General features: G+C 44.4%; 1 protein-coding gene across 4 annotated transcripts in view; it reads right to left on the minus strand.

Annotated features, from left to right (window-relative positions):
- Positions 1-7864: 7864 nt before the first annotated feature.
- EPHX3 (epoxide hydrolase 3) overlaps positions 7865-25587 on the minus strand; it is a 41365-nt gene continuing 23642 nt past the window's right edge. For all 4 annotated transcript variants that reach the window (XM_078385897.1, XM_078385895.1, XM_078385893.1 and 1 more), the window contains one exon: positions 7865-8442. In XM_078385897.1, coding sequence (XP_078242023.1) covers positions 8361-8442 — 82 coding nt within the window. In that variant the 3' untranslated portion in view covers positions 7865-8360. The remainder of the gene's footprint in view (positions 8443-25587) is intronic.

Genomic DNA, 25587 nt, shown 5'->3' on the forward strand with positions numbered 1-25587 from the left:
TCCCCTGGACTGCAAGGAGAACAAGCCTATCCATTCTAAAGGAAATCAACCCTGAGTGCTCACTGGAACGACAGATCCTGAAGCTGAGGCTCCAATACTTTGGCCATCTCATGAGAAGACTCCTTGGAAAAGACCTTGATGTTAGGAAAGTGTGAGGGCAAGAGGAGAAGGGGACGACAGAGGATGAAATGGTTGGATACTGTCATTGAAGCAACCAACATGAATTTGACACAACTTCGGGAGGCAGTGGAAGACAGGAGGGCCTGGTGTACTCTGGTCCATGGGGTCATGAAGAGTCGGACACGACTTAACAACTGAACAACAACATTACGGGCAAACATTAAATTGATCTGAGAGTGCTGGGGAGATCAGAATGATACTAGCTAAATTAATATTGATGTTTACCATGTGGTAAGTTTTGGTATTAGCTGCCATTTAAAAAATAAAATAAAATTAGGTGGGTATAGGCAATTCCGTATCGCATCCATTCTGAAGTCTGAGGTGTGGCACCCTTCAGTAGTTTACTGTGCCCAGAGGAGAGGAAAGCTGACAACAAAACTTACTGAAGTTCAAGCTGAGCTTTGTGGAAGTGGCCAATGGAACTTATTGCAACAGTACTGACCTCAACGTGACAAAAGAATGTTCTAAAGAAGCAGAATGGTGCCATAGTTGAAGTGTCAGACTAGGACTTGAGAGATCCGGGTTCACGTTTGCGTGGAACCCTAAAACTCACTGGATGACCCTTGGTCCTGTCACTCTTTCTCTCAGTTGACCTACCTCACAGAGTTATTGTGAGGATAAAGGAGAATGGGAAGTATTATGCCTTAAGATTCTTGGAGGAGACGTGGATATAAATGTAAGGAAGAAGAAGAAGAAGAAGAAGAAGAAGAAGAAGAAGAAGAAGAAGAAGAAGAAGAAGAAGAAGAAGAGACAAACCAACAGCTAAAAGGGAAAAAATCTGAACAGTGTAAGGTTCATCAGAAGAATGTATTTTTCAACCAAAAAAGTAGAGGAAAGGCAAAATAGAGAAGACACAGTCCCAGTTGGCAGGACTGGGCATTCTGTTTGGCATTGAAGCTCTGGTCTTTGGTGGCAGAGCGGGGGTGGGAGTGGGTGGGGAGGAAGTGGTTAGAAGTTTCTGGAGGACAAGAACTATATGTGGCCTGCCTAGCCTCCCTTGGGCCTCCTCAGGTATCCTGTTGCCTTCAAGTGTGGGGAAGGCAGCCAGTGCTGAAGCAAGATTCACCTGCCATTCTGCTTCTGTGAGTGAATTATGGGTGAAAGACATTGATTTAGACATTGGTTTATCTTTTGTCTCAGGGAGAATGATGGCATTGACCAGTTTTGCTCCCTGACCAGCAATATACTTTGGTTCAGACCTGCCTGTTGGACACAATTCCTTTCAGATTCCTTCATGGGGAGTGTTGATCAAATTAGATGACTCATTCAAATTTTTAGTGTTTCAAGTTTTTCAAAATATGATCACCCACCCCCCATCACCACAAACTCACTGTGACTTCATATGAGTTATTCAGCATATTTGGCTTGCCTATTTCTTATTTTAGCCAAGGAAATCACACTTCTTTTGCCTTGTTTCACAACAGTATGAGGAAACACAGATCCAGATCAACACACCAAAGTGCCATTTAGCTGAAGACAAACTCAGTTTCTCCCATCAAGTTTGCTGTTCCTGGTATATCGACCACTGCTCTAGACTCTCCAGAAGCTAGCAACAAGCTGTGTATCCAGTTCAGCTCAGGGATGAGGAATGAGTGGCTCCCTTAAAGCTTTTGGACTACAGTTCTCTTTTTCCCATATTATTGGCCATGTGGCTTTTTTGCATTTTTTTGTTATATTTTTTGTTTGCAGGGAAGAAAACTCACTCCAAAAAAAGAAAAGAAAAAGTGACCATGAGACCATTATGAAAATAAATCAAGATCCATAATGTGTGACATGAGCTTTTCAGAACATAAAAGAGCACTCTTTCTTCTTTGCCTAAAATCATGCCAGAAGAAGGACTTTGTGAGAGTTAAAAGCTCACACAAGTGCTTGAAAATAGTAAGTTGCAAGAAGACCCCTGGATAGCTCAGTGGTTTAGGTATCTGTCTGAAGAGCCAGAGGTGGGGAGTTCAATTCCACACGGTGCCTTTTTGATGGGGGCTCGACACAATGATCCACAGAGTCTCTTTCAGCTCTGCAGTTCTACGATGATGGTGATGATGTAATGTTGATAGCTGTAGTGAACCAAGGTTAGTAAAGTCATAATTTAAAAGTAATACAATAGCTGATATCCTGCTGCGTGGCTCCATGTGCAACAAATTATGGCTATTTAAAAGCAAACTGCCACTGATTAAAAGTGATTTCAGGGTATATGCAACTTCTACACAACATGATGAAACTGCACGGGCCCTGAAATAATTAAAGGAGATCCTTATGATGAGTGGTGATTTGCCACTGATTTGCCATTATCTCCTTTATGGACACAGAGCCACACAACAGGATATTGGCCAGTAAGTGGGAACAATGTTCTAAAATGTTTAGACTTTCTATTTACTTCTAGGAGGCATCTTGGGGATTTCTAGAGGTATTTTGAGTAGAATTTTCAAGTTTTATGCTGTTTGGTAATTTATCCTACCATTCCAAAAAAGTCATAGAAAAGTAACAAAATGTAACAAGGCACCGTTTAATCACTGCAGTGAGTAATGAGTTGAGTCATTTTTAAAAACTTCTCCCCCAAAAACCCCCAAACAAGCCAATCATGAATTGCTTGTTTAGAAGTAACTCTCCAAGCTCTCCACACGATATGTTCCACATCTTGAATGGTCCTAATGAAATCTTACATTTATTTCTGCTGATAATGCTGAAGGCTTGCACCTTTCCTTGCTTGTCTTATTTAATCCGACATGTCTGTCTGCAGAAATCTTCTGTGCCAGTGGGCTAATGATGGGTGTAAGTGAGGGCTTGGCCTTGGTTTTCAAGACAGAGGAGTGGTGGAACCAGTCTGGGCCAAGCCTATTTCCTGCTACAGGCAAGGAACTCACATCTGGCTGCCTGGCTGCCTTCCATAGGAATGAGATGAAACCAGGGACTTTCAGGAATGTTCAAGCTGCCATTCTGCTGAACATACAAGGCTCTCACTCATCCACGGCCAAGCACCTCAGAGGGGAAGAGAGAGAAGCGGAACCTGCATCTACAGAGCAGAGGCTTTTGCCTCACCAGACCAGCAGGGTGGGGAAAGCTCAGTCGTCATTACACTGCAGTGCCTAGAAGCTTCCAGACAGCTCTGATAATAGACCTGCTGGCTGGGAAATTCTGAGAGTTAATGCCCCAAAAAGTAACTTTCCCAAAGTTTACTTACACAAGACCCAGCAACTAGCCCCTTGCCAAGCTCTGTATTATCATTCAGGCCATTGTTCTACTTTCCTGCCCTGTCCACCCTGACTCTTATGAGGCATCAGAGCTTCTTGGCATCCGTGGATTGATTTTCAAGATTAGACATGAGATAGGACCACAAAGTCATAGGATCATTGAGTTGGAAGGGGCCTATTAGGTTATTGAGTCCAACCCCTTGCTCAATGCAGGAATCCAAATCAGAGCAGATCTGACAGATGGGTGTCCAATTTTTCTTTGAATGCTTCCAGTCTTTCCTTGAGTGCTCACCAGTATAGGCTGACCAGATATTGTTCTTGCTCTACAGCTACTGATTAACAGGTGCATGTTGGTTTGAATGAGACAAAGAGACCCAGCTTTATGTTAAATCACAAATAGTCCAAGATAAGTTCCCTCAAGCTCTGAGACGGTGAAATTTACTTTGGGGGCAGGGAGGGAGAAGAACTCCCGGAACCCCACAAACAGCAGAGTGCAGAATTTCCAGACAACACAAACACTGTTTGGGGGTATTCTGGGAGTCATAGCTCCCACAAAAGTGATTTGAACCATCTCTTTTCCTGTTTGAGGCAAATGTGTCCCATTTACAAAAGCTCAAAAAGATTGTCATACTGTACTGATATTTTCTCCAGCACCACATATGGGGCTGCATTCTCCTGGACATCTAAAAACAGGAAACTAGCCCTATAGTGGGCTTCACAGGGCATAGCTTTGTCCTCCAATACCTTGCTGTCACCTCCCAACCTAAGGCAACCACCCCACTTTCCCTAAGAGCTTGGGTCCACCTTGAGTAGCGCTAGAGCCATAACTAGCAATCTTCACACCCAGCAGTCTTTGCTCCCCTGGTGATTCACATTGGCTGAAGCCCAGAACTTTCCCCATATAAGGCTGATGCCATCAGCCCTGGCAATTATTTTTAGAAATAATTTTCCCAGTTCCTCCCCCACCCCCTGAAAGTCCTGAGGCTCCCTTGGGACCCATTTCATCATGGGGAAGCTGGGGGGGGCTTTGAAAAGAGAAGGGATTTCTGAAAATCACTGCTCCTCAGATGGCTGATGACATCTTCAGCTTTACACAGATTTAAGTTCTGCTACAGGATTTCAGTCCCGGGGGGGGGGGTATGAGACTGGCATACACAGGGAGAAGATGGAGGAATGAGGAGGTAGGTTTGTTTCTGAGGGCCTGAAAGCCATCTTGTTCTCACACTGATCCCGCACATGATCTTTCCTTCTGCCTGGGGAGGAGGGGTTAGAGGTTATGCAGCAGTCAGGTTCATGCCCCTCAGAAACAAATACCAGTCGTATTTATTCATAATAGTATCCAGTGGACAAAACTGGATCATGATGGAAAAGAATCTGATCTGGTATAAGGTAGCTCCTTCCCTGCTTAGAAAAATGTTATAATACATACATTTCAATCAGGCCTCCACATATAGTGTGTTTACAGTTTACACTGCCTCCTGTTTATCTACCTTTGAGCTCATACTACATACTGGAAATTTTCCCATCCTCTGATCTAGGTTCTTAAGTTTCCAGTCAGATTTGAAATGTTGTTGCTATGAGTGCAGTAAAATGCATGAGTTTGTGCACAATAATGAACTAACATTTATGTATTGTGTTCCACCTCCCCAGTCTGAAGTAACTAACAACCAGGGTTTTTTCTAAGTCATGTAAAAGCAATGGCATCAATTCTATTATTTCATCATGGGACAAATCTCAGAAGGCAGGCCATTTCAATGCTTGATTACAGGATGGAAACACCTTGGTTAGTGGTTTACGCTGAAGAAAGGATGAGGGAGCACAACCTTGTTGGCACTTCTGGACCTCTTGGTGGCCTTTGATCTGAATAATCCACCCTTCTGGATCCCCTTGCCAAAGTGGGCTTGGGAAGCCCTGAAGTTAAGTTAAAACAAGGCTTGGGGATTTGTGTTCCACATCACAGTCATTGGTTTTTGGAGGAGGCTTCAGTGTTCTGTCTTGTCCCCTGTGCCTTTTAAAAGCTTTCAGGAAGGAGCAGAGTGAGCTGTCCAGAGGGTTGGCTAAAATAAAATCAGAATGTGGATCACACACTGTTCTAGCTGTTTTCCACCTGCCATGAAATTGGGTAAATCTCCTGCCACTGGTGGTAGAGAAAGAGGGTCAGTAAATGGTGTCCCCAATTGATAGAAGGGTTTGCTGTCAAGTTGCCAGCCAGGACCAAGTGGATTTCCCCCTCTCAGAGCCAGGCATTTGGACCAGGCGAGGTCTCCAGAGCATTTATTTGTCCTCTAAAGAGAGAGAGAGAGCTTCCACCACTTCAGCCACCTTCCAATCCCAGGAAGGCTGTGGAACTCCTGAACAGTGTTTGGAGGCAGCTATCAGGGTTGGTTCAGGGAGACAAGTTAAAGCTTGATCCAGACAAGATGGAGGTGCTGTGGGCGGGGAAGTTGGCTGGCTTGGAAAGATGAGTACAGGCAGATCCAGATGGGGCCACACTCCTTTTGAAAAACAAGTTGGTACCTTGGAGGACCTCCTCCTCAACTTGGTGCTGGCGGTGGAAGCACAGGTAACAGCAGTGGCAAGGAGTGGTTCGAAGCATGTTGGGCTGGTACACCAGCTGCAAACCCCTCTAAAGACAAGGAGCCTCGCTTCAGTTATGCATGTATTGCTTAGCAAAAGACACAGGAAGCTGCCTTACACAGCGTCAGCAGCTACTGTAGGTTTGAGTAACACAATATTGTCTGGCCGAATTCTTGCCTCACTCTGCCTCAGGATCCCTGGTTTTCCCTGGCAGTCTCTGATCTAAATACTAACCAGTCCCAGATCAGCTGAGTGTATGAAATTTGGATGAGATTGTGTGTGTTCAGGGCAGGCTGTGTACACCCAGACAAGACCAGCAGTGTGATCCTTCTAAGAAGTACATTTTTAAAGCCACTTTGGTTCATCCAGAGAACAACAGCTTGGATGCTGACAGGGATCAAGTATTTGGAGCACATAACACCAATTCTACATTAGAGGAAATGGTTAATAAGTCATTGCCAAGCTCAAGTGTGCAGAGTGCCCACTCCCTCTCTCCCTCTCTCACAAGCTGGCAACTAGGAAGGAGAATGGAGCTCCTGTACCTTGAATAGTTGCTCAGAAGAGAGCATTGCAATGGATACAGGTTGCATAACAACCTAAATTGACTGAAACTGGACTTTTAATCAAACAGTGAAATGTACAGAAGCCTTGTGATGGCCATTCAATCTGGTCTCTATCGCCCTCCCTCCCCTCTATCTCTTTCATATGATCCTCTGTATCTCTCCATTGGCCAAGTACAGCTGGGGGGAAATTTCAGTGGATTAATTAGAACTTTTTGAATGTCTTGAAAACAGGGGTGGGGGTGGGAAGCAGCCCTGCTGGGCTTAACTAAAAATTGAAAACAAAATCGCTTATAAAAAAATACAAACAAATATGACAAACCATATTAGAAACATTTTTTAAAATACGTCAAAAGTAAAGAAAAACTTATTTCTTTGATGAATAACAGAACATGTTAAATATTTAATTTCCATGCTCTATGGCTTGCTTGCATTTCATTCGCTTGCTTGCTTAATAAGTTGTGTTTCACCAGATGATCTACGAAGCCACCAGTGACATTAAGAAAGGCACAAAAGCTAGGCTAGAAACAGAGGGAAGTAATCACCACAGCTCCTTGAGCCCATTGCAGGACACACATTTTATTGAATGTCCAATAGCAACCTGAGCAATAAGAGCAGGAATGTGTTGGTGGAATTTGCTGATGTCATGAAGCTGAGAATTTGAGATGGCAAGATCAATAAACCAGTTGAAGCCTGGACAATTTAACAGAATGAATTGAATGACCTTGTAGGCTTGAATAATAAAAATGGGATGTTAGATCAGATCTTGACTCTAATGCCTAGTCAATTTCATTTCTATTTTTACTGATAATTCTTGCACTCACTCTTTACATAGTTCCCATACTTATGCGCCTTCTGCTCTCCAGATTTTTCCCCCTAGATTTTTTTTTATTGTGCAAATAAATGCTTAGTTTTACACAGGGGAATGAGGGAGAAGAAAACTTAAACAAAAAGACCAGTTCTAAGTAACTATGCAGTGTGAAATTTTGACATGTGAGGACTCAGCTTGACAATCCCTATAGGTGAGCTTCCAAGGATAGGCCCCAAATGCAGGCATCTGTGTTGAACCATGTCAACCCACCTGTTTTACAGGTTTTCCTCACCACCTGAAGCCACTTTTTTTGTAAAGTTATTAGGTCTTCATGGACCACTGAGACCCAAGCCACCCCCAGACCCTTTGCATTACAACAGGAATGTAATGTGGTTGCTATCTGCTGTCAAGTTCATTCGGACTTATGGCAACCCTAACAAGGTTTTGAATGTACATGAGATGTTCAAGGTGTAACCTACTGTTGCCACCTCCCAGTGAGCTTCCATACCTGAGTGGGGATTTGAACTGTGGTCCTCTGAGTCCCAGTATGACACTCACCACCATTTATTATTGCTTGGAAAATTCATATTCCCAGCTATGGCAAGGATTGCCAAGTCTGAGAAAATTGGCAGCAAATCTAAAAAGTAAGCAGTCTTTCAGATCTTGCAAGACTCTTCATCAGGCTAGGTACTGCAGAGCAAGAGAGAAACCCCAAAGTCCAAAAAACATACTTGCTAGATATTGAGGGTGGCAAATAAAACTGTAGTTCAAAGTTAGGTCCCAAGATGGAGGTTCCAAACTGCCAGTTGAGGTATCAGGTTGTATCTCAGGAGGGATGCAGAATTGGTGGCCTGATTCTATATACAGCAAAGGTTGTATGTCTTTTTCATTGTTTTATAAGCATACCTTCTGTTCACCACACATCCAGAAACATTGCAATTCCCATTCCAAATAAATTCGATATTAAATTTAGTAAACACAAAAATAGTCAACTAGAGCCAGGTTTAGATTATTTACCTAGCTCTTAGACTAAAACGGAGTCCATCATGAGGTGGGATATTTGAGTGATGTTGATTTCCTTGCTCTGGTTGCAGACGGTAGCTCTGGGTAGCTCTTCATGATATTTCTAAAATCAATCAAACAAAACAAAACAAAAAAGTGCTGTGGTCAAAATTCCAAACCAAAAATAAGCAATAACTTAAATAGACCTCTAAAGTCTCAAAAACACATTTGCTTTTGAATCCTGCAGGTTGTTTGATCAGGCTGATGTTTGCAAAGGTAATCAGAAGATGATTGTTGTGTCCTCCAAATTATGAGTAAACAGTCATTTGAATAATTACCACCCCATGGTTGTTGTGGGTTTTTCGGGCTCTTTGGCCGTGTTCTGAAGGTTGTTCTTCCTAACGTTTTGCCAGTCTCTGTGGCCGTCTTCTTCAGAGGACAGCACTCTGAAGATGCTGGTCGCAGAGACTGGTGAAACGTTAGGAAGAACAACCTTCAGAACTCGGCCCAAGAGCCCGAAAAACCCACAACAACCATTAGATCCCGGCCGTGAAAGCCTTTGCGAATAAATTACCACCCCAAATTGACATGACTAGAGACAGAGAGAATAAGTTGCCCTGTCATGGTTGGAGTATAGGATAAATGCTGCAAATAAGTCCTTATTATTTTATTTTGAAATTGGCCTTCTTAAACGTGGGGCCTTTCAGAAGTTACAGGACTGCAGATCATGCCATCCCTTATCCTTGGTTACACTAGCTAGATCTGATGGGAATGACAATCCAACAACATCTGGAGAACTGCAAATTGCCTACCCTTGTTATACTGGTTAGAGCTGGTGGGATTTGTAGGCCAAAGGCAGGCACAGTCCTTCCAGTTTTGTTGAATTGCACCTCCTTGCTTTTCTTCCCATTGGCAGAGCCAATAATGTGGGTTGCATTCCAGCAACATCTGGAAGGCCACACGTTGCCATTGCCCTGGCATGTAGGGTTACAGCCTGCATCAGATGGTTATTATCTGGCAGATTCTGGTTTCTTTCATGGCAACCCTGGAGACAAGGCTTGTAAACTTTTCGGCTGCCTGGTTCCTGTCCTTTCAGCAACAGCTGATCATATAGAAATGGCAGGCAAAAGTTTTCTCTACCATTTTATATCCAGCTGTTATTATTGTTTTTAATGATAGCAACCCTGCCCCTAACACATCACCAGTTGCTTAGCTTGACCTGCCACAATCTGTGCCACTAAGGATGCCAATTGTTAATTGCTGACAGTGGGGAATAATTAAGCCAACTCTCTCTATTTTGCAAGGCTGTTTTGTTTTTGTTTGGCTGCTACACCAGCTTTGCTCCCCGCAAGCCGACTAACCAACCTTTTGCTTTGATCTTCTTGCCCCAGGCCCAGGACAAGAATGAACACGGTCAGCTGAAGAGGCTGTTGTTTTGTCTTACATGTTAGGAACATGAGAAGTGGCTTTCTACTGAGTCCAGTCATTGGATTGTCTAGATCAGTACTGTTGTGGACCATGAATGGCAACAGGTCTCCATGGCTGCAGGCACATGGTCTTCCCAGGTGCTGTCCGAAGGGGCCAGGTAGACTTGGCAAGTAGATGGTCTGCTACTGAGCCTTGCCTTTTCCCCAGGCAAATAGTCCAAAACATATTTCATGGAAGCTGGGAATAGACTATGGTTCAGTAATTTTATATCTGCCCTTCAAAGAGTCATGGGAAATTTTGCGTTCTTTCTTAAAACAAATAGGAATGCAGAACAGGTCATCCTATCCTTAAGAGGAGACCTCCAGATGCAAAAATATTTCTTGAGTGCTAACAGTGAGGAAATGTGCTGTGCTTCTTCCTATACTATTTCTTATTCATTTTGTTCTCTTAAGCATCTAATCTTTTTCTTTTGTAGCAATTTTTACCCAGTTGTCCTCTTAGCTAGTTATAGCAAAACAATGAGGGGATATATGGCACCTTTAAGACCAACAGATGTATCACAGCACAAACTTACCACTCTTTCTAATGTTAGTCTTAAAGGGGCCATATGAGTCCTCATTATAATATTTTCCGGATCTCTGCACAAAGTTGGAAAATGTAAGAAAAAGAAACACTGTTTATATAATGACTGGAAGGGCTAGATCCCTGTCCAAGGTGTAGGGGAGCTGAATGGAAGGTATTCCAAACTGAATTGGCGCAGGAGGTGCCATCTCTTTCTCTGCTGCTGCCATATGTAACAATGAGCCAGGGAGGGAAGGGAACCAAGAACAACCCAATATCCCAACGCAAAGGACATCTTCTCTGCATCCTTTCAGCGCACTAGGCTCCACAGGAGGTCCCACTACTCCTTCAAATGGGACATGAATGAGCTCCTTGTCCCCTTTGGTGTGTCAGCACTCTGATGCGACCCAAGTTAATCTGGCTAAACGTTTTATTCCCCATCGCCTACAGGCACGTTAGGCAGCTTTGGCAGAGCTTGTTCCCTCTGGTCCCCTGCACGGTACACACTATAATTTGGGTGATCATAGGCTGCAGCCACAGTTCAATTTGTCAAAAGAAAGCTTTAAAGCTCTGCATTAAAACATCTCAAAGTGGTGCTGAACACAGCAATCTGACTGTTCACAGGGGGCACTGGTTGGAGTCGTGTTGCTCTGCACATTGCCAGATCCCAGGGCACCAGTTCAGGGGACCATTGTGCTTCTTTGGGAGGCAAATCGCAAGGAGAGCAAGACTAGAGGAGGAGGAATGTTGACTTTTCTGCCTTGTTTTGTGCTCACCTCTCCCCTGCCCATCTTTAGGAGACCATAAGGAGCATTCTGCCACTTCTTCGGGTGCTAAAAATGGTTTTCCCCCAGCTTTGTTGTCCTGTTACCTGGATAGCTGGGTTTTGCTTTGACACGTTTACCAATATTTCTCTGATGCCCATTCCCACGATCAGTTGGCCTAGAAGCAGGCCCTTTCCCATCCCAGACCTTGTCTGCCCCACCTTGATGACATCACAAGGATTCATCCTCTGGTCTCTGAGGTTGGCCCTGAAATCTTGAAATTTCTCCAGTCCTAAAGGATCCTCAGTGTCTGCTATGTTTCAGAGGACAGGTCAAGATGTGATGTGAACAGAGGTTTTTAAAGAGAACATGAGTGGTGGAATGATTAGAATTTTGGGCTAGGATTTGGGATATCTGGGTTTAAATTTTCATTGGTCATAAAAATCATGGCATGAGCTTTGGCTAGTCATTCTGTTAGGCTAGCCTACCTCACAAAGTTGTCCGGTTCTCTTTAGGATACAGTACAGAAGAATCGCTTACTGGTACAGGAAAATCTATTCTGTTTATTCAGAAAGATGATCATGATCATGACATCGCCATCCAGAATACCTCAACATTTGCAGCCTGTTTTATCTTGATGTCTTAAGAAACACAGCTGTACATCAAGATACAACAGGCTGCAAATGTTGAGATATTTTGGACTACAGCTTGCATAATCCCTTGCCTCTGAACATGCTGAGTAGAGGCAGTGGGAGTTGAAGTCCAAAACACGTGATGCAGTAATTTTGAAGTTCTTTTTAGCACCATTTTTAAGGGTTTGGCGCCTAGCTTAGTTGTAAGTTACTTACAAATTTCCAGCTTACAATGGCAGGGCTAGAGGTATGTATCAGATTGTAAGAGATGGGCCTGAACTGACTTCCCTGCCAGAAAATGCCTCTTGAATATACCAGAATGACCTAAACCTTGGTTGTATGCAGCTGGTTTCTGAAAATCTAAATTCCAAGCTATTGCAAATGCTGTATTTATGAAATTAATGCATTTCAAAAATAAGCTAGCATAATTGCTTTATTTCCATAGTTGTTTATTTTGATTGGGACACCTACAATGCTGCAGAACCTAGATTTTATTTACAGCATCTAATGGCCTGGAGAAAGGAAGAAAGGGAAAATAATCGAAGGGGCAGTTATGGGCACATGACAGAGAGGCAAACCTCCAGAGGGTCATCACCAAACCAATTGTTTTGGAAATGCCAAAACTCTTGTTCCCAAGCTTTTAGCAGACAGTCTTCAGCTTCCTCCTCCTCCTCCTCCTCCTCTTTATTTTATAATGTCTTCCACCACCACCACCCCCTTAGAACATCGTCTAGTTTTCACTCAGAATGATGAAGGTTTGAAACTTTTGTTTTAATTGAAAGTTGACTCTCAGGAATCCCATTCCTCTGCCAGAGCCAGGTTCTAAATTCAAAGCTTTGTTGACGACATCCAAAAGCAGAGAGAAAGCACACAAGAAAGGTGTGCGTCTTTGCTTGCTCCCTTCTTTACAGCAGGTGTTCCTTAATGATAGGAGGAGATTGTAACCAGATCAAGGGGAGCATCCCACTCTGACGTAAGGGGTGGCAATGCCAGTCTTTGCCTTTGCCCTTAACACCCTGCAGTAGCAACAAGAGCAGACTTGGGGTGGGGTGGGGAATTTTTTTTGGATCACAGTTCCCAGAATCCCCAAGCTAACATGGCCACTGGCCACCCTGATGTGAGGAATCTGAGAGCTCTTATCTGAACCAGTAACTTTTCCAAGCTTGGAGTTTCCTATACTATCCGGCCTCAGGGGTCATCCTTCCATCCTTGGCCTCTCATCCAAGGCAAGGCTGGCATGAAACATTTGACCGCCTGCTGCAACATGGCAGATGCCACATCCCTGGTCCATGGATTCTTTTTCTTTTCCCTCCGGAGGCAGAAAATTCAAGACACACGTGGTTTCCTTCTTGTCATTAACAGTCAAATTATAAGAAATCCAGTGGTTAACAGTTTGCTGCTCTTTTATGACAATTTGCCTAAAGGTAGGGCTAGCTCATGCTCTCTCTCACCTCCCAGGTCCTCCGACTTCCTAGTTCTGATAGTTTATCACTTCCACCCACTTACCCATAATGATAGTTAATACCCCAGTGGTGGAAGAGATTGGAAAAAGAACAGGTCGGGCATAACAGTAAAACATAATGGAGCACTCTGGCAAAATGTGGTATCTGGAGCAAACCTTGAACTGAGAGCACCAGTAACGTTTTGAGGGTTTCAGGCAAGCATGCCATCTGCCCCTGGCATCATCGCCTTGCACTCTCTCAGCTTCCTCCCTGATCAGCCTCTCTGCCCTCAGCTCCCCTTCAGGCTTCCAGCCCAGATCGGGTTTGTTTTTCTTTGCCATTTGCAGCACCAGCAAAGGACTAGCTTCTCAGTGGAGGAAGGGAGAACAGGGACAAGCGTCTTTTCTCTCCCAGAGAAAAGGCATCCAAGAGGAATATGAAAAGCAGGATGGGCCCAGTCTGCCGGGGGCCTCCAAAGGCAGGCACCTGTGGGCGAAAGAGAGAGGTCCCATCACAGCGGAGATAAGGGAAAGCAGCCGTTGGCATGGGTGGGGCAGGCAACGCTAGAGCCTAGGTAGGTTTCTTCTAAGCAGAGCTTGGAATAGTTACTTTTGGGGGGGGGGAGCTATAGCTCTCAGAAGTCTCCAACCAGCTATGACTGTTGCTTCTGTGAGCTCTGCTTCACAGCAGTCCGCCTGTCAGTTGTCCAAGTGTTCAGTTATATACTGCATTTGGAGGCTTACCTTTTCTGACAGGAAATTCCAAACCTCCCAGAATCCTGACAGGACTCCACCAAGTCCTGGCCCTGCTAAACTGTAGTTCAAAAGGCAACTTTCCCCCATTCTGTGAAATCCCTTTCCTTTCGTTACAAATTATTTGGGGGCAGTCTATCTATATAAAAAAAGACATTTTGTCTATGGTCAGAGGCCTTTGTTATTGGGGCTATTCGCAAACAGCTGCTGGAGCAAAGCCCTCCTGAGCCTTAGCTCAGAGTAAGTCTTGGTGACAGAGAAAGAACCTCCACCAGCTGCCAGTTTTTTTTCCTGGGGGGAGAATATGTTTTGCCAGGGGCCAGGCAAGGTAGAACGGCCTCGGGCAGGAGAGCTTCTGAGGCCCCAGCCAAGGTCTCCTCCTGCCTAGTATTATGTCTAACACCCTCGCTCTCCCCACATGCTGGTCCTGGCACAGCAGGGCTTTGGCTGGAGCTACTGCAGCTGTTTCCCATTTTGACATGGTCGAAAAAGAAGCATATTTCAACTTTTAAGCTCCCTTCTCTCCCTCCACCCGAGACCTGGCTTCTGGCCCATCCACAGCTTGATTGCCTCCCATCCCCCAGTTCCAACCTGCATACTTGTGGGGCTGTTCAACGCTGCCCAAATCATTGACCGTGTAGAGGCAAGATAGCTTACCTAAGATTGGCCAAAGCAAACAGGCCCCGCTGCCCACTCTTAGCGCTCAAAGTAAGGAGCAGCTGTCACCAAGGAAGCGGCTCTTCTTGGAACTGATTTTTCTGACTCACTCCCCCACCTCACCCCCTAATCTTTTCATGATCGGGGTCAGGATCTAGTCTGGCTTCCCCGGTGCTCTCCCTCTCAAGGCAGAACTATCACTCCCATAGACAGCCAGCACGGCCAATAGCTGTGCCTGCTACAGTTGATGGGGGTTGTAGTCTGCTACATCTCAGGGGTGGCCGAGGGTGGAACAGCACATTGCCAAGCCCCTGTTCGCCAGGACAACTGGGGTGGGAGTTTGCAGAGCCACATTAATGCACAGGAAGAAAACTCATCCTTCCCACATCCTCTGCGAAGAGTTATACATATTCCTGGTTTCCGAGAAACTGTTTCCAAAAGTGGGGAAGGGCCATTTGTGAGGATGTCCCAGAGGATGGAAGAAAGCTTGAAACATTTCCCTGGCTGCTCACCAATTCCACCCTGCCCCCAACATGGGTATTAGGCTTGAGGAGCAGGCATGCAGCTGTCTGTTACAGAAGACTTCTGGCCAGGGTGGGAGGACGTGCATGTTTATCCTAGGGGGTTCCAAATCTTTTTGAGGGCATGGGAACATTTGTTTGTTTGTTTTAAGGTGCCACGGGCACAACCTCTAAATGGAAGTGCGGTTAATCACAAAATCTGGAAGTGCTGCCATCCTCTCTCTCTCTCTCTCTCTCTCTCTCTCTCTCCATTTTTGTAAGCAAACACAGACATTCAAAATAAAGAGCACACAACATCTACATAAATATGCTTTTGTACCTGTGTATGTTGTACCACTTTGCTTGGGCTGGTTAATTCAACATGATTCATCAAATCAGGCAGTTATATAAAAATGGACAGAGTCCATCATTTTAATGATCCTTTATAAGAAAACTTAAATCCCAGCTTTGTCATGAAATGCTGTAGGAAGCCATAGTCCTGTCACTCTCCCTCTCTCAGTCCAACCTCCTTCACAGAGATGCTATGAGGATAAAATGGAGAAGAAGAGACACACTGAATGCTGCCTTGTACTCCTAGCAGGGAAGGTGACATATAAATGTTAACTAATAAATAATAAAATAAACACTGTTACTAGGAACAAGCTTATCCTGTAACTCTTCATCCTACTCCATCACTAAAGTTTTTAGTCTAATGTGACCTGTTGAATTCAACACATCTGATTGGCTCAGGTGTTATCCCTAGATATTCAATAACCAGTCTTTCTACACCTTCCTCCAACAGAGGGTGTTTCTTGTTGTGCCTTATTTTCATGTTTCAGTCCTAATACTTGCTGATTGGAATCCAGATGTTAAAGGTTTTCACAGAGGCTTGGAGGTGGGGGTTGCTCTAGGGGGGAAAGGCCATCGCTAACCCTTCGGAATAGGGTATCATCTCTGAGGCAGAAAGGAGTGGCATACCTCCCTCAGCAGCCTTTTACGGGGAAGGAGGGCTGCGGGGGAAACACAATGCACACCAATGCACACAAAGGGGGAAGGAGATGCCAGCATTACCGTGGGCGCAGCTACAAGATGTTGTGTCTTGGACCCTTCCACAAGACACGCACTATCAGCCTGGGAACAAGACAGCACAGCCTGAACCAAATGTTTCAGTTCAAACTCCCTTGCAGGTGTTAAGAGAAGACTACATCTTCTTAAACAGGCACATACCAGGGCCTGCCCCCCTCTTCATGGGGTACTCAACAGTACAAACCCAATACACCCTTCCCCTGCCCATACTTAGCAGAAATGTTAGCGGGAATCTACGCTGGCCAAACATTCCTCACACTTTCTCAAGCCAGCTCCTCCAACTGTGCCTCTGTCCTGCCCCTACCCTCTGGCCTTTTGCTACTTCATAACTGCATCTCCTGCCCATTTTCCCTGGGCATCAGATTCCCATGCCCTCTGGAAGCCTTTCTCATAAACACCCCACCCCTCCCCAAACACCACCTGCAGCAAAAGAAAATTCCTAAGTTTCTACATCTGTCCCATGGTATCCACTTGTCTGAAAAAATGCCCTTCATATAAAACAGCGCACAGTGAGGTGGCAGAACTTGGGTACTTTTTAAAAATAATCTTGGTAGAGCAGCTCTGTGTGTTTGTGTGGCAGGGGGAGGGGGAGAGACAGAGAAAGGGTGCAGGAACTCCAAATGACAGCAAGAGCAAACACTAAGCAAAACAGGGTCATTTCATTAAACGCTGGGGCAACTTGGTGCTTGGTGCCATCCTGGAAGCATTTTACCATTGCCAGAGGAGGAAATGATTTGGAACAACAAGAAGATGAACTTCAAGTTGGAATCCAAAATACTCATTCACTAGATGTAAAACACATGTGTTCCAAGTTTGTTTAAAAGGATGATTTAAAGGCACAAACATGTATTCCTCTAATTTAAGGGGAAGAACTAATTTATCACACCCAGGAGGCAGGAATCTTTGGAGAACTGCCCTATGTGTAATTGTATTGAAACACATTGGGAACCTGGCTTCCTATTCATTAATTTTGGGGGAGCACCAACTTCATGCATTTCTCCACCTTCTGATACTGCCCCCATCCTTCTTTGCCTGCTAAGGGCAGAGGCAGCCAAAGGGTGGGGAAAGGATGGAGGGCTGCCAAAGAAGTCTCGTCGGTCTCTTCAGGCAACGGAAATGCCATGACCACCCCTGATTTTCTGGGTCAGCTTTGCTTTCAGGTTATAAACTTGGGGTTTCCCCCTCAATCTTCTGTCAGAGCAAGCCCGTGAACAGGGAAGCCAACATGCCTTGAGCTATCCTGCCACCAACAGAATTTGCTGCTCCCTTGTGGTCACCCTCAAGAAGAGACACAGGAAAAAATGGACCAATGCTGAGGAGCTACCTAGCAGCTCAGGATGTCTGAATAATGCCTCTAGTGGGAACACTGGTCAACAAGGGTATATGACCGCATACACTTTTGATTCAAGCGCTCAGCTACCAAAGAACAATTTATTTAAAACATTTTTTAAACCCACCCCCCAGTACTGCAGTATTTAGCTCAGAGGAATGTAGTGCTCTTAACAGAAGGTTTCAGCCATATCATAGTGTTTTAGAAATTTGGGAAACCATCTTTTAAAGTATTCAATAATAAAAATATGTGCACATAGATAAGGACATCAGTACCAGGACCATGAAATGTAGATTTCTGAAAACTGACATACATGCTAAACGATCCTGGGAGTGTTCACCTAAGGACTAACTATTTCCTTCCCAAAACCTATGAATTAATGTTAATAATGCATCTACATTTATTTGTTTTACTCTTACACTAACCTTTTCAGTCACAAGGTGGCAGACTTTCCTGATCAGCACATCATTTTATAGCTGATACAGTTTGAAGCCAGAATAATCCAAGGGACAGAAGGCCTTTACCCTCCATCTGTGTGGCAACTCCTCCCATAAGCATGGAACAAACTCCCCTTAGGTAGCTTTTGGGCCACGCTGTGGCAGTGGGCATGCCTAAGGCTTACAGCATCTGTGGTTTTTACTCAGACTGGGTGGCAAAATGTTAAGTCTGAGAGCTGCATAACTTCATTCAACATTTTGAGGTATCAAAGTCCATTCTGTTCTGTGCAAAGTCAGGTATTTTGGCTGTTAAGAGATACAGCAATTTTGGGCTCCAGTGGACCATTTTATTCTTATCAGTGCCACAGATGTGAAGATTTTTTGGATGCTTTGACTACATCATTCATTATAGCACTCATACTTAGCATGTATATGACACTTTTTCTAGGTCAGGTATATGGAATGTGTGGGCCTTGACATTATTGCACTAGAGTACCTCAAATCCCCTCATAATTGGTTATACCGGCCACGACCGATGGGTGTTGAACTCCTATAACATCTGGAGTGCCACAATTCCCCACTGCCAGTTTAGGTACTCAAAGTATTTCAGCATTATAGGAAGGAAAGATTCCAATATTAGGAAACCTTCATACACCCTTCATTGCAAGCTCTCTTCTTTTTCCCTTCCGTCTGCTGTTCTCACATCTCTGCAAAGGCAGCGATCCCAATACATCTGCTGCCCACTTAGAAAAAGCAGCTTTCCACTCACTCGGTCTTCTTCCTTGATATATCACTGGCGTAGGAAGCTATACAAAGGTTACTCTTGCCCAAAATATAGGACATAATATTGATATTGATCAATGGTTGCAAATATGGCAAAATAATATAAAGCTTACAAAATCAGTTAATTTTAAGGAGAACATATATAAGATGTTTTATAGGTGGCATATGACTCTGGAAAAATTGTCAAAGTTTTATACAGATGTATCAAATGTCTGCTGGAAATGTGAAATTTTACAGTGAAATCAACTCAATATCAAGTTATTAAAGCATTACAATCTTTAAATGCGGAAATAGACATAAATATAAAGATAGAGAAAAAAGCAAGGTTTGAATTGAGAGGAAGATCTTAGTCTAGCATCTAAATGCTCAGTTAAGAGTGCAAGAAAGATCTTGGGGGGATGACAAATGAATATACAAAAAGTATACAAAAAGGTAACTTACTATAACTCTCTCCCTCTACAAAATAAAGTTCTGGAAAATCTGGAAGTGTGTCCCCAGAGACCTTTAGCTATTATTTATTCATTTATTTATTTACCACCGACTGAGTGTGAGACACTACTCTAAGTGGTTTACAAAGATAAAATAAACTATAACCCCAACCGCCCAACAAAACCAGTAAGATAAACGTGTTATTTATTTATTTATTTATTTATTTATTGGACTTATATACCGCCCCATAGCGCTACAAGCACTCTCCGGGCGGTTTACAATTTAATTATACAGGCTACACATTGTGTTACTCGGTAGGAATCAGCTGGATATATTTCAGTCATAACAAATGCATACACATGGCTCTCAACATGACGGTCCCTTAAGGCCCACCCCTTAAGGCCCATTCCCACAAGCAAAGGCAAAATGGGTAGCCCACTGGCACAGCAATCTCAACTTGGAATACTCGTTCTCTATACAGGAGCGCCACAGGACGTGGTGGCGCTGTGGGCTAAACCGCAGAAGCCTCTGTGCTGCAGGGTCAGAAAACCCAAGCAGTCGTAAGATCGAATCCATGCGACGGAGTGAGCGCCCGTTGCTTGTCCCAGCTCCCGCCAACCTAGCGGTTCGAAAGCATGCAAATGCAAGTAGATCAATAGGGACCACCTCGGTGGGAAGGTAAACAGCGTTCCGTGTCTTAAGTCGCACTGGCCATGTGACCACGGAAGATTGTCTTCGGACAAACGCTGGCTCTATGGCTTGGGAAAGGGGATGAGCACCGCCCCCTAGAGTCGGACACGACTGGACAAAAATTGTCAATGGGAACCTTTACCTTTACCATACAGGATTATTTTATTACTAATGTGTACACTTAAGCACATAAAGCACAAAAAGGTGGAATAAAGAAAAACTCTATTTAAAAGTAAAATTAAGAAAAAGGACCATTCATTGCTTGAGGTGATTTGGGAAAGCTCACCTCAAGCACCATATGCGTCTGAAGTCTGCCCTGTGGGTGTGTGAACACAGAGCATTTCACACTGTGGCACCACAGGACATCTGTTTCTGTAACAGAAACACACGTTTTAATTTTGTGCACGAGGTACATTGTGTGTTTTATCATTGTCTACACTGCTCTGAAACCTTCAGATCTCAATGGTTCATCAATACTTGTAAGTAAATATGTAAACAAATGAAGACTAGTTGTGGAAAAATAATCAGGAGGACAGATCATATCAGAGAGACAAAAAGCCAATCTGGGTAAATATCTCCAGAATCAACTGTTTGATTAGGGAACAGGGGAGTTTTCTATACTGCAGTGACCCTGCCTCAAAACTGGAGTTCTTCCCCCACCCCCTTTAACACCACAGAATATCTATTCAGAAGGAAAAGATGGAATGACTTCCTAGTGCCTTTTGATTCGTATGACCTGCCCATCTGGAAGCATTGCAGTTAGTGGGCCCATGGAAGTTCCACCCGGCTGCAGCACATGCGGTAAGAGCACCAGTTTGGCTGCAAAAGGTGGGGCAAGAAATGCAAAGAGGTTGGGCCTTAAACAAGCATATCACCAGCCACCTCAGGAATCACAGGTTCATCAACAACAGTTTGCTAGACCAGGCATGAAAAGCTGGCTTATAGTATCCCATTTGATCCTATGAGTAGGTGATGCTGAAAGAAAATGGCTTCCATTTTATTACACCTGTTATGTGGTTTTATAAAATAATGCATTTTTTTGTTTTTATACACTAGCTTCATTGACTTTTGGCTGAAAACAGCTTGAAAGCTAATGGATGATGGAGATGCAGCATAGAAGACAACAGGCAACTGGTAGTCAGACCATTAGCTCACAAAGGCAGGGAAAGCTTTCCCAGTAGTTACCAGTAGCCAGGCCATTAGCCATCAGTGTAGTCTATTATAATCTATTATAATGACTGGAAACTGCTGTCCAAGGATTGAGTCAGTATTATTTGGATATGCTGCAGATTGGACTCAGGAAACCCTTTACATATAAACCATGTGAAGCCACTAAGCTTTAGCCCTTGCTGAAATAAATGCAATAAATGCCTTAAGCAAGCAGGCAAACAAATAAATAAATAATGCTGGCATGTATGTATGATGTTGGCAGGATTGCTCAGTCAGCTGGAGCCCCTGAGGTTGAGTGTTTGATTCCCCATGGTGACTCACAGGAGTACAGCCAGCCTTTGTAACCTTGGGTGAGCTGCACAGTCCCAGGACGTCCCCAGAAGAAGAGAACAGTAAACCAGTTCTGAGTACTCTATGCTTAGAAAACCTGGAAAGGGGCGGTCACCACAAATTGTTATTGAATTGAAGGCATGTTGTTGTTGTTGAATTGTATGGTGTAATAAATGAGTGAATAATGGGTTCCCCAGCTGCTGAGCTTCAAGGCTGAGTAGGGCTTTGAACCCAAGTCTTCCCAGTCCAACCCCAACATTCTACCAAACACCAGTCCAGCCACTTGCAGTTTTGTGTACTGCCCCAATGACCTCATGAACAATACCACAAGAAACAAGTACTAAAGGACAAATAAGAATTCACCAGAAGATGAGGAGAAGCCAACTGTACACCAAGAAACTCCAGGCCCGGGATCCCAGAATAAGGGCTAAAAGAAAGCAGAGTAGTTGTCCAGCTCTGCTAAATGGCTGGAATTGCTCTAGTGTTGTGGTGCATCAATTCCACACTGGAGGTTTCCTTTATCTTTTTCCTTTCTCCATACTGTGAGAAGATTGATACCTGGACACATCTTTGTTAGGACAGGTCTCTCTCCTCCCTACTTGTGCACAGAACATCCTGCTGCTTCACTCTGAGAGGACTGGGGAAGTTGAGAGTAGTTCATACCCTACCCTGGGCCCCTGAGCATTAAACAACAAACCAGTCCACACTCTTTTCCAGGCAACCAGCTGTTCCCATCAAGCTACCAGCTGTGCCTGAAGAGTCAAAACAGCAGCCCATTGTAGTGCAGCACTGGAGTTTTGCCAGAGCATGGCGGTAGACATATGTGTGTGAGACAGTGTGAGATAGAGAGAAAAAGAAATGGATCTTCTAAGCTCCAGTCTTCTGCAGCTCAGCATGTTGCACCCCTCACATAACATGGTCCCATTTCTCCCCCATCCCCATTCATTCTTGCAACTATAGTTTAGCTCCCTCTAAGCCTTCAGCTTACTTTCTGCTCATCATAAATGTCTCCAGATGACAACTCTAGCACCTCTGTAAATCCTGACTAATAGACCAGGTCTCCATCTGCTTGGGTTAAGTAAGCTCTCCTTTCCTTCTAGGTTGCATGCAGGTAATCTCATACCTCATCTTCAGACATATAGTAGGAGCTGTGAGAAGAGAAAATCCCAGTTGGAGAGTGGGATACTTCAGGTGCCTCTTTGTTAAAGTCCACACTTCCCTATATTTTTCTGTCTGAGGTATGACTGTCATCTGCCTCCTATGGTGTATTTAGCCTCCTCCTGCTGGGGGATTTTTTAAAACCAGCCCTTTCTATAAGTTTATTCAGCCTCATGGGGGTGGGGGTAGCCAACAAAAATAATGTTTAACATTTGTAACAAAGAATCTTGTGGCACCTTAAAAACTAACAAGTTTTGATTGGCATAGGCTTCATGGACTGTAGCCCACTTCATCACATGCCTCTGAACACTTGGCCAACAGTCCACAGACAGCTTAGGCCAAATAAAACTTGTTAGTTTTTAAGGTGTCACAAGACTCTGTTGTTTTTGTTGCAAGACTACTGACTAATGCAGCTGCCCTTCTGGAAACTGAACATTGGTATAATAAAGTCAAGGTTTTTAACTGTTTTGCATGAATAATCTAGTTCTAATTTTTCAGCATCAGTATGTGACAAGAGGTGTGAAAGACAAGAGTGGTGTATCAGAAGACCTTGGCTGAAATCCATCACTTCTTGGACATCTCATATACAGTATCTCCAAAACTGTATTAGAATGGCTGTGCCATAACTCCAAAAAGACCTGATGGTGTATAACCTATTCAGGGTGCAGTATGTATACACTCATGGCCCATTGGTGGCAGGGGAAATGAAGCTGAGAGACCAGCTTCCCAAAAGGAGTTGAGGAATCTGAGGCAAGATCAAATCCTGCTGCAAAATCAGCATCTTACAAAACTGACAAACTCCCTCAGCCTCCAACAGTTTGCAGCAGAGCTTGGGGAAGTAAAAAATCTGGACCACCTTTCCAAGGACCTCTTCAGCCTACAGGACCTCTGGACTTTACAGCTACAAGTGTTTTAGAAAGGGCTCAGCCAAACATTTATCTGTGGCTGCCATCTAGTTGTTGTTGTTGTTTAGTCGTTAAGTCATGTCCGACTCTTCGTGACCCCATGAACCAGAGCACGCCAGTGCCTCCTCTCTTCCACTGCCTCCCAGAGTTGGGTCAAATCACATTGGTAGCTTCGATGACACTGTCCAACCATCTTGTACTCTGTAAGAAGGTAAAATCTGTCACTGCATCCATATCGTCCTCTTCTAGTTGCCAGGAGGTGATGGGAGCAGTGGCCATGATCTTAGTCTTTTTGATGTTGAGCTTCAGACCATTTTTGGCGCTCTCCTCTTTCACCCTTGTTAAGAGGTTTTTTAATTCCTCCTCACTTTCTGCCATCAGAGTGGTATCATCTGCATATCTGAGGTTGTTGATATTTCTTCCGGCAATCTTAATTCCGAACTGGGATTCATCCAGTCCAGCCTTTCGCATGATGTATTCTGTATATAAGCTAAATAAGCAGGGAGACAATATACAGCCTTGTTGTACTCCTTTCCCAATTTTGAACCAATCAGTTACACTCTAGTAGTAAGTCACAATTAGAGTAGGCCCACTGAATCAATGGAACTTACATAAGCGTTGGGTTGATTCACCAAATTCCCCCTGATTTAATGGCTTTACTCAATTTAGGACTGGGTTTCTGAGATAAAACGGTGCCAACCTTCGGTCGTCATCGTCTAAGAATGCAAGAGTAGGTGGTTCCTTTTATTGGGCCACTAAAAATAAAACCAATAGCAAGCTTTCGTGGATGAATCCCACTTCCTCGGGCTCGCAGCGCATCTCCCTCGGGGACCACACCGGCCTTTTTTCGTTCTTTACCGGCTAAGCAAGCCGCGAAGCCAGCCTGCCGCATCGCGCCCCCTCATGGCCACGACTCGCTCTACGGAAGAAAACAGGGACGGCGCCGTCCTCCTAACGCATCAGTCCCGCTGGCAGGACCAGGGAAAGGGCGGGGAGCGAGAGCAACGCCTCGGCAGCGAAAGGCCGCCTTGGCCAGCAGCGCCGAGACTGGGCACAGGCCCGCTCTGAGGCAACGTAGGAAATGCCTCGGGTGGCCGACCGTGCTTAGAAGTCGCGGGCGGCCTTCCTTCGCTGAGTCGCCTCACATCGGCGCCTGTTGTTCGGAGGCGCGCCGGGCCTTCTTTGCTTCCTCTTTGCCCTCTGCTGGTGGCGGCGTGGAAGCGCATCCACTATGGCGGCATCGCAACCGTGTTTTTCCCTCAGCAGCACCGAGGAGTGCCCGCCTTTCACCCCACGCAGGCAGTGGGGCCTAAACAGAAGAAAACGGTCGTGTAATGTTTTGGGCTTCTGCCGCAAAGGCTTGTGATCGGGTGGAGTGCTGTTTCTGTGTCTGTTTTTATTTAGGAGGATGGGGACACTCTTCCTTTCTCCTTTTAAAACTCCTGCCTCGCAGTTTGCTGGTGAATAATTAATTCTTAAATATTTGAATTCGAAATAATACACAAAGAGCTATCCACTATCTTTTACCTCTAGAAGGCATAGAGATTGCTCTATGCAATCTTTGCTGCTGCTTCTTTTTAACTTCTGGATTCAGTACAATATAAAGGAGAAACGACAAAAAAAAAAAGCTGGCCAAGTTTTTCTCCAGAAAGAATTCCTGTGCTTTTCAGAATCTCACCTCCCCCTGCAAACTGGAGATAGAAGGAGCCTCGTGTTTTAAGCAAACAAAGCCAAAAACAACTCAGGATCCTTGCTTGGAGAAAAAGTTTGTTTTGCACTTCCAACTTAATAGCAACCCTGTGAATTAATGACCTCCAAATGTTCCTACAATTAATGGCCTTGCTAGGTCTTGCCAACTAAAAGTTGTGTGTCATTTTATTGAGTAAAGAAGCAGGCAACCCTATATTAAGGTCCCTTTTAGTAACAGCCTCTTGTCTTTTTTTGTGTTGGAAGTGGGACCTGGTCAGTGCAGGAGGTAGTCTCTACAGTCAATAGATGTTCCTGAGAGCTATTCTTGAAAGTTGTTGATGGCTTCCGACAAAGTGACAGGCTTAAGTGCACTGCCATGGGTTTTATCCATTTTACTTAGTCCCTCTGAATGGAAGAGACAGCAGCCAATGGATGCTTTTCTAGTGGAACCCCAGCAAAGCAAGGATCCATGAGATTATGATGCTGAAACTTCATGAGGTAGCAGCATTACATTCACAGAGTCTTC

The sequence above is a fragment of the Pogona vitticeps genome, chromosome 2, assembly GCF_051106095.1.
Source record: "Pogona vitticeps strain Pit_001003342236 chromosome 2, PviZW2.1, whole genome shotgun sequence".
NCBI classification, from domain to species: domain Eukaryota; kingdom Metazoa; phylum Chordata; class Lepidosauria; order Squamata; family Agamidae; genus Pogona; species Pogona vitticeps.